The sequence below is a fragment of the Pseudopodoces humilis genome, chromosome 2 (genome assembly GCF_049639895.1).
Source record: "Pseudopodoces humilis isolate 2021_Gansu_Grassland_sample_001 chromosome 2, ASM4963989v1, whole genome shotgun sequence".
Classification (NCBI taxonomy): Eukaryota; Metazoa; Chordata; class Aves; order Passeriformes; family Paridae; genus Pseudopodoces; species Pseudopodoces humilis.
Window position 1 is genome coordinate 17,650,507 of NC_142201.1, and position 9,409 is coordinate 17,659,915.

General features: G+C 39.5%; 2 protein-coding genes across 5 annotated transcripts in view; one reads left to right on the forward strand and one right to left on the reverse strand.

Moving 5' to 3' along the window:
- The window catches only part of OFD1 (OFD1 centriole and centriolar satellite protein), a 30,681-nt gene extending 30,193 nt beyond the window's left edge, over positions 1–488 (reverse strand). The window contains exon 1 of the mRNA XM_088052287.1: positions 473–488. The gene's annotated coding sequence lies outside the window, so the exon portion shown is untranslated. The remainder of the gene's footprint in view (positions 1–472) is intronic.
- TRAPPC2 (trafficking protein particle complex subunit 2) lies at positions 28–5,875 on the forward strand. 4 transcript variants are annotated; one of them, XM_088052291.1, is made up of 5 exons: positions 28–83; positions 903–1,012; positions 2,667–2,809; positions 3,546–3,633; positions 4,484–5,875. In XM_088052291.1, exons 2-5 carry the CDS (start codon positions 920–922, stop codon positions 4,580–4,582), a joined length of 423 nt encoding a protein of 140 aa, XP_087908417.1. In that variant the 5' UTR covers positions 28–83; positions 903–919; the 3' UTR covers positions 4,583–5,875. The 4 variants fall into 4 exon arrangements, with proteins under 4 accessions (XP_087908417.1, XP_087908418.1, XP_087908419.1 ...); XM_088052292.1 differs by lacking the exon at positions 28–83 and adding an exon at positions 96–468; XM_088052293.1 differs by lacking the exon at positions 28–83 and adding an exon at positions 96–442.
- Positions 5,876–9,409: the final 3,534 nt, after the last annotated feature.

The following is a 9,409-nucleotide window of genomic DNA, read 5'->3' on the forward strand; positions in this document are numbered from 1 at the left end:
TGAGGCGTCACGGTGGCGCCGGATGGGGCGGGCGCGGCGCTTCCGGCGGCCGCGGGCAGGGGCTGGACGGGGCGCGGCGCAGGGTAGGCGGCGGGCCCGGGCGGGAACCTGCGGGCCCGGGCGGGACCCTTTTCCCTCCCCGCCTCCTCTCCCCCTGTGCCGCGGGACCCCCTGGGGACGGCAGCCCCGCGGAGTCCGGCCCTTCCCTCGGGGAGGCCTTTCCGGGCATCTCTGGAGCGCCCGGCGATGGAGCCGAGGGATTGTCCCACGGCCGCCGTGTGCCAGGGAGGAGGCGCCTGCCGCCCTTCCCCTTTCTGCTGCCTGTGAGCAGGGCCCGCGGCGAGACGGGCGAGGAGCTTCCTCGGAGGCGGGGGCAGCGCGTTACGGCCTGGCATCGCTGTGTCCGGGTGACTGGGAGCTCCCGGGGGGCGGCAAATCATCGGTGGGCAGGGCAGGAATTGGTTTTAGGTACCTCGGTTCACTTCCAGGTCCACTTCCCGAAAATATACTCCGGCTCCCCTAGAATCAGGTTGGGAGGGAACAGAGGCATCTGGCCCAGCCTGCTTAAGCAGGGTCGTCCTGGAGCACAGGGCACAGGATTGTGTTCAGACAGTTCTGGAACCACTCTAACTTCTCTGGGCAGTCTGTTCCAGTGCTCAGTCACACGCACAGCAAGTAAATTCTTCCTCGTGTCTGGGTGGAACTAACTAGGCACCAGTTCTCATCCTGGTGGTTGGCTGCACCAAGAGCTGGGCCCCATACTCCTGATGTTCATACCTAAATGTCTATCTCTCTTTAGCCTCTAGTAAATATGAATGGGAGCACGTTGACTGGTTTTTAGGAGCTCTTCTACATGGATTAAGAGTTTTTATATAGATTTATAAGCATTTTTGTCTTGTAAGGAGCGTTGTTTTGAAGAATGTCTGGAAGTTTCTACTTCGTGATAGTTGGTCATCATGATAATCCCATATTTGAAATGGAATTTCTGCCTCCTGGAAAAGTAGAGTCGAAGGTGTGTTTTTTTCTCCCTGTGACACTCCTGTGATTCTTCCATAATTTTACAGTGTATTAGAAGCATGACCAGCATGTTGTTGAAAGTAGTAGCTACTGTTTTCTGGGGTTTTTTTAACAGAAATTTTGTAATGGGGAGTAGAACTCTAGATTTCCCAAATATCTTTAAAAATCTTTTCCAGATTATACTAGTTCTTCACAAAACACAGCTTCCATAAATATTCTCTGCTGCATGTTATAGAATATGTGTCTTAGTTTTGCTTTGGTAATTTCTCTTAGTGTGCAAAGGTTTTATAGTAGCTGTTCATTGTTTAATGCTACTTACTTTTAAGACATATACAGTAATAAGGTAAAGTGAGAAACATAAATTTAAAAGCTGTATTTAGTCCTTTATTTATGCTATGGAATACCTAATTTTTTTAATCATCTTCATTAGTCATACTTGCTTTTAAGTAAGGAAAGCTAAAAACTTATATTGATAAATAAAGATTTTAAAAATGTGAGAAATGTAATGCTACTCAATAAGTAGTGTTTCTAGTGGGAAAAGAACAAATCTATCCATAAGTGGCATTACATCAAAGAAGAAATAGACTTCAGAACAAAAGTGTGTGGATCCATGAGTGTATCCAAAATTGGAAGTATATGCTGGTACTAACTGGAACTGCATGACATCCTCTCTGTTTTGTAGTAATGACCCATGAAAGATCATAAATAAGGCTACTCTGACTAGATTTTGTGTGAGGATGTGTAAAAGCTGATTTGAGGGAAAAACTGTGGGGTGAGCGAGGCAGTAACAGCATCCCTTTACTATGAGAAGCAGTACAAAACTGCTTATTTATCCAGTCTAATAAAAGCTTCCAGTGTGGTTTTGTCCTGTATCTCTTCTTGGCAGATGTCCTTTGGTGTTCTAGATTATCTACAAAGTACACGGGCCAAACACTGTGATCACTCTCATGTTTATTATAGGAAGAGGTGCAATTTACATCTGCAGGCATATATTTAATACTAGTTGCAGGATGCTTTTCTGCCCTAGGTTTTAGAAAAAAGAAGACCCCAAAACCAAGAAAACAATTCTGTTTCTAGGTAAACAACATGAGAAAAACAGAATCTTTAGGTGATTTTATCAGCATATCTGCCTTCTGTATCTGCTTTTATCTGTCACCCAACTTTTACACATTGTAACCTACAGGCCAATGACTGAAACTTACTGAAATGTTACAGTCCAGAAAATGCTACATTTTATGTATGATATGTAAATATCACAAAAACAGATGTCTGGAAAGAAGAGAAAAAGACATATGACAGCCTCTGTTATGGAATAAGTTAGTGGTGGTAGTTTGCCCATCAGTAAACAAAAGAATTCATGCTTGAGTTTATTCCTGGGATGTAGTACAGGCTTTACTGATTTTGTTGCTCTCAGGACTGGTTTTGTGATTATCTTTTTATTATGACCTCTTTTCTCCCTTGAAACCAAATATCATGGCAACATACACTAGTTTCATTTAATTACAGGATGGCACATGTGACAGAAAAGCAAGGTATATGTAACATTATGTAACTTGAACACTGGTTCTGTAGCAACTTGAACAAATTATTGTTTACATTTCATTCCTTTCACTGAATTACTAATCTACTGTCTTCTGGAAATGCATTAGGATGATCATCGCCATCTCAACCAGTTCATTGCCCATGCTGCTCTTGACCTCGTAGATGAGAACATGTGGCTTTCTAACAACATGTATTTGAAGACTGTGGACAAGTTTAATGAATGGTTTGTTTCTGCTTTTGTCACAGCTGGACATATCCTTCCCTATTCTCTTTCCTTATATGTATATAAGAAAACCCTTTTCCCAGAAAGAGGTAAGGTAGATAAAGTGAGTTTGGAACAGATTTCTCTTGCTACTCACAATTATTGTTAGTCATCTGCTTCAGAAAGAACTATGTTGGGAGGCACAGCAGCTGGGAACAGCTGGAAAGGTGAATTTTTACCTTTGTAGGAGCCAAAGTAGCATAATGAAATGTGGTACTCCCATGGAGTAAAGAGGTGTAAGAGGCTCTGAGCAAGCTTGTATGATTCTCTGTTTCCACCCCTTTGACCATGCTGTAGGGGAGAAGTGGCAGTGAAGATGCGTGGTGGCAGTCACTCCAGTGGTGAAAATGCAGTGTCAAGGCTTGATACTATGTACAGGTAGTCCTAGAACTGTTTGTTGTGAAACATTTGTTACACATACCAAGTAACACTGAATGGCATTTTAACTTCAGGGCTACACCGCAGAGGTGCAGAGAGCATAGTTTTAAAAAGAACCACCTTGGATAGAGAGGTGATTATTTTCAAATAGGGGGATGTTAAAATATAAAGGTAATGCTTTCCAAATTTCATTGCTTCAATCACTTCTTTAAATGCTTCCTCCTATGAGTCACTGCTATTTCATGTACAGCTAAACATTTTAGGTATATGTTGAATTAGGTGTAAATACTTATCTCAGGATAATGTCTTTCTTATTTGTAAAAGTTTTATTCTCCTTAATTATCGTACATATGAGATTTATAATGCTTCATGATGTAAGGCAAGAAGATGGCATTAAGAACTTCTTTACTGATGTATATGAGCTGTATATAAAGGTAAGAACTAATTTTTTACAGTCTTGCTGCACTACTTCTAAGTATGTTCTGCTGTTTGTGCTCAGGCACAGCTGTATTAACATGTTTTCTTCTGGGGGCCTGTGTAAGCACCCGTGCAGTCCGCATCAGCCAGAGCTGGTAATGTATGACAACAAAGGCTTTATTCTTCATTAAACAGAATAGATTTTTTGAAATTGCTATAAGCTGTGCTCTTTTAGACTTCTTCACTTCAGTGATTTTCTGTAGAATAGAATGGTTTGGGTAGGAAGGGACCTAATAAACCCTCTAGTTACTACTTTCCTGCCATGGGCAGGGACACCTTCCACTAGACCAGATTGGTCAAAGCCCCATCCAACCTGGCCTTGCGCAACTCCAGGGGTGAGGCATCAACAGCTTCTCTGGGCAACAGGGAACTTGTGGGGCAACTTCTTGTGATGCATTTTGTGGTAGTATGGTGTCATTAGTGATAATAATGAAAGGACTGTTGTACAGAGCCTGATAGCTTAGCTCTCAGAATACACAGCCCTTGTTCTCCGATCCTGGTGGTACTTCCACTAGATGAGGTTATGGCAAACAGTCATGGGAAGCATCACCATCTCAGCCTCCCATGGGCACTAAATAATCCTAATTTCCAGTGGTGTGATGGGTTTGTTCTGAGGAGCTGGTGCTAGGGGATGGCTCTGCATCATGTACAGGGAGAATGCAAGGGCCTGGAAAGCAAGAACTGTTTAGGAGGTCTGTGCTCTTAGTGGCACTAAATAGGCTGAAAGTTAGTAGTAGATGTCACCTGAAGTAACATTTTTCAGGGCGGGGCATTGTGCTTACTGATGGGTTTCTCTTCTTTCCCCAGTTTGCAATGAATCCATTTTATGAACTCAATACTCCTATTCGATCCACTGCCTTTGAAAGGAAAGTCCAGTTCCTTGGGAAGAAACACCTTTTAAGCTGAATAAATAAGTTTTCTGAGTGAGTGCTTTTTCCCTGCTTTCCTGATTGAACTGTCGCCTGTATGTTTTATATTCATCTTCTGAAGACTAACTGGATGCTGAAGTAGCTTTCTCTTTTGCCAATATAGATAAGGACACCCAAGCTTCTCTGGTTAAGAATGTGTATCTCAAGAAGTTTTCTTTTATGTGGTATGAAAACCAAGTTTTAAACTGTCAGAGGCTACAGAGGTACAAAAGAAGAAACTGAGACATTATGTGTTGATGCATATGCAAAGTGTAAGCCTCTGACAGAGGGTGGGAGGAAATCAGACCTAAATGCAAAAGATGTCGCCAGTCATCTGGTTTAATATGAGCAAAAGGGAATTCTTGACTGTTTGGCCTAAGTGCTTAATCTTATAAACTTTCCTACTTGTATTCCTTCAATAGAGAACTCACTCTGCAGACCAACCAGATTAACATTATACTTTGTAGTAGTAAATCAAGCTTCTATTTATTTATATGTAATTGTATGTATACGAAGTGCTCAATAAAAATTGGATAGATTAGAAAAGCTGTCTCCAGTACTTCCAAGAAATTTTGAGGAAAACCCCTAAAGTTTAAAAGTGTGTATTTTCAAATTTTTGATATATTTAGTGCAATACACGTTTAGCTGCAGTGTTGCACCAATGAATGAAGCAGACCAGAGCATCCAGATCTGCCCTGACATTAATTCTAATTCACACATGAAAAAACCCAAACTAAATTTACGTGTTTAAATCCACGGGTTTTTCCCATTATTTCTGCAACTGCTGAAACTTTAATTTTGTAACTAAATGTAGAGGAGGATTTTTGAATTATGAAACTGTGTTTGTTAAGGTTTCAGAAAGACATTATTTGGCCTGTCTGGCTCCTATTCCACTGTAAAATGTTTAGGAACCATTTTGCAAAACTTAACATCATTCCAAACTAGTAAGTTTTAAACAGATCATTTGGCATATATGTACCTAATACTTTGCTTGGGTTTAGTCTTAAGTATTCTGTTCCTTTTTGCAGCAAATCTGTATAAGCTATCTTCTTGTACTTTTTTGAACATGTCTGAAAAGTAATTTCCAAAGGAAGTGGCATGCTGTTCTAAGAAGTATTTTGCATAGTCTGTATAATTAAGGGGACCACATGTGTATGTGCTATAAATGTATAGTCAGTCATTATTTCTGCACTTACTACTAAGCTATCACTGTAAAATGTTCCACAAGAAAAAAGAACGTGATAAAGAGGTTGCAATATTTACCTTAAATAAAAGATGGAATGATGTAGTATGGATGCCTGTTGACTATACTTGAAGTGATTTAGAAGAAAACGAGATAACCACAGTAACAGTACCTGGTGGGGTGGCCAGTGAAGATGGGAATATTTGTCTTTGCAATGTTATTGCATACAAACTGCATTGTACAGCACTTTGGTAATGTAATTTTATATAAGTATTTTTTTTTCTTTTTTCTGTATACATGGAAATAACAGAAATACACTTAAGGTAAAGCATTCTTGATCATGGTAAGGAGCCACTAAGCTGCAGTTATTTTCTGCCTCCTCCCCTGTAACATGATGGCTGGAAAAATACTAACAGTTAAAATTCACTGAGGAATAATCATATACTTAGCAGGAAGAAAAGGCTTGGCAAATATGAAGGATTAGTGCTAACAGTTTCTACCACTTTTAGAAGCTACATTTTTTATAATTGCATTTGCTGCTGCAGTAGGACATTAAGTAAAATGAAAGCATTTTCTCTCTTTCCTGACTTCTGAAGTCAAGGTACCTGTTCTTATGCCTCCCATGCATCTTTCCCTCTTCCCTGTGAATATAGGAATTGTAGATGAGAAATGTCCTCAGGTCCACCTAGGCTTCATGAAAACAAACTGTTACTGGCCACAGGAATGGAAGAATTACATCCTAACTCATCACCTTTGTGATTGAGTTTATGGTTCAGGAGCATTGTCTTGTGACAGAAGTCTGAAGGCCTTGGTGAGGTAGCTACAAGTTCTCTGTACATGGACAAACACTTGTTTATGCTTTAGTTTGTGACTCTTCAGTCAGCTGAAAGACCATTAGCTGAAGTGATGGGTGAAAATTATCTTGTGGTCAACTGAAGTCACAAATCTGCTCTAGCTGGGAAGGCTGCAGTTCTGGCACACTTCAGTGAACAGTTTCTCAGTGAAAAGACACCTCCTTTGGAAGGATTATCTTCTACCCTCTCAGGGACTTAAGAGTAAGAATTCAAAACAAAGTCTGTTGCAGTACAAGAAAACAGATAATCTGCATTATGCAATAAAGGCAATAAAAAGTTTGAGTTAAAGGGACTAGAATTACCCTAAGTCATCAAAAATCAAGCGTAAGGAGATGAGAACATTATCACAAGCTAACATGAATCAGCCTTAGTAAATATGGGCCGGAAATGTAACTCAGACTCCACTTTCTACAAGGTTCTATTACTGTTTAGGTAACCTATCAGGTTACCTGTACAGTAAGACCCAGGTGAGGTGTGGAGCAGCTGTTAAAGCAGCATTTGTAAGCATTGATACAGTTTGCTGTGACATGAGCTCAGCTGTCCTAGGTAGCTTCTTCTGCCCCTTTCCATTCTGCTCTCTAACAAGTACAGCTTTCAGCAGTCCCAGCAACCTGCCACAACCGTAGTTTTTCCTCTTTATTTTAAAGGACACCTGGAACTTTGTGTACATGTTACACAGTATGCTGTCAATCCACAGAACTCCAAATACTGCTAACAGGACCCTCTAATATTTGAGGTGTGCTAGCTCTTGAAATAAGTCAGCGAATTTAAACATAAGCCACAAATGCCTACCTTACATCCATATGGAACGATACCTAGCTTTCACAAAGTACAGAAATCAATGTTTGCTATTAAGCATTATGATTTTATACCTGTCACTTACAACTGCTTGTCAGATTTTTGATTCTGTAGGCACTCAGTAGTTTCTCTCGGAGATCAATTCCTGACCTAAACTTAATTTCTATACTGTGTTGTTTTCTACAGCATGTACATGCCTGTTAAGTGTACAGTTGTGGTGCAGCAGCACCCAGGGCACAAGTAAAACACTTCTATGGGATAATGTTTTAACTTTATCAAACCTACTACTCAGATGGAGGCTTGGTAACCATGCTAAATGGAAAGGGGAAAGATGAGAGAACTCAGATGCCTAGGCACAAGACCACAGTGGTTCTCAACCTCAATTTTTTCTTTTTAGTAATCTTATCTGAATGGTATCTATAGTATTCTAGTCACAGTATCTTCAGCTCCTGTTTTGTTTCAGCCTTAATCTCTGCTAAAATGAATGTTAAAGGAAGCTTTCAGTTGTAAGGTAGAAGTTTTACAACAATTTCATGTCACTAGCTTAGTAGCCCCTAACACAAGCAATCTTAATTTCTAAAGCTTTTTGCTTGCTCATCCTAAGATTAAGAGGGATTTAGCTAAGCTTTTCTTCACAGATCTTTTCATTAATTGACTAGAAATTAAATATAAGTAGCAGTTCAACCTATATTTAACTGCTCAGGGACTGAAGTTTAAAACACAGTTGTGCTGGTATAGATGCAGGACTGCAAGACTGAATCAGACTTAGGAATGCACAAAAGACAAAAAGATGGCACTTCTAAGCAGAGTAGCAGATATGCAGAGTAAAGTTGTCCTGGACACATTCAAGCAAGCATAAAATGCATACAGAAAAGTGTACTAAGAGCAACAAGAAGGGTTTGTTTTTGCAAGCTTTACTTCCAAATAATTATACCTGGTACAGATTGATCAGAAACTTTCAAGACAAAATGCTTGCTGGTAATGTTCTCTCAAAAAAGGCTTTTCCATTGAAACAAAAAAGTTGTTGTACAGAAAGCAGTTGTTTAATTAATAACATGGCCTGTCCTACAGCCTCAGACTTCCTTTCTCAGACCACATGTGTGCCTGTCAGCCATCAGATTACAGATGGAAGCAATAGTGCAGTAGCAATTTTGCTATTGCAAGGACAGTGGTTACTCCTGAGAGCCAATATTGAACAATTTCTCATACAAGTATTCTACCACTTAAACTGCACCTGAAAGCCTAAAAAACACCTGTAGTTTTGCCTGCCTGACTGCAAAAGACTGTCCAATAAATACAGAACTTGCTTCTGTTCATCATTATTAAATGAATTCAGTAATATAAAAGACATTCTTAAACGTAGAAGTCCATATCCTAAAATAGCAATTTTAATAAGGATCAAATTCAGCTCAAATACAATGTATAGTTATATATCTGTATTAGGGCTGAAAGCTGTCAAAATCTACTGTAAGTCAAGAGTGTCCTGAGTTCTCTACATATTGCTAATCCTCACTATCACAGTGCAGGTATTACTGGTAAACACATTCATAGCTCAGGTTAACAAGAACAAGAAGTTTTGAGTTTGTAAGGCTGTACACAAGGAGTTTTCCTAAAAAACTGTCACAATGTGGATCCTTTCAAGAGCTATTAAAGCTGATTGAATAAAGCATTTCTTTTCCAAAAAATAGTTATACTTTAGTTACTCAGATTTTTCACCTAATTGATCAGAAACATGCTAGAATGGACTTAAGGCAAAGACACATACTAATTTTAAAAATTATCAGTATTCTGGATTAAACCACTGAAAAAGTAGTGCAGCATTAGAATAGTAGATGGGAAAAAATGAACATTACATACACAGGAAATTTATTTCCTACTTATAAACCTTCACAGCTTACAGCAACATCAGGCAATTAGAAGACCTGTATGTAATTTATATTAATTTATAATAACCATGTTAGAGATGAAGTACCACTCACAGCAAAAGGAA

Bases quoted from the DNA above. Each gene is read 5' to 3' on its own strand.
- TRAPPC2 (XM_088052291.1), top strand. From the start codon at position 920: ATGTCTGGAAGTTTCTACTTCGTGATAGTTGGTCATCATGATAATCCC. The intron at 2,810-3,545 runs ACATATCCTTCC...CTTAATTATCGT, and splicing joins TCTGCTTTTGTCACAGCTGG to ACATATGAGATTTATAATGC. The intron at 3,634-4,483 runs GTAAGAACTAAT...TTCTTTCCCCAG, and splicing joins TATATGAGCTGTATATAAAG to TTTGCAATGAATCCATTTTA.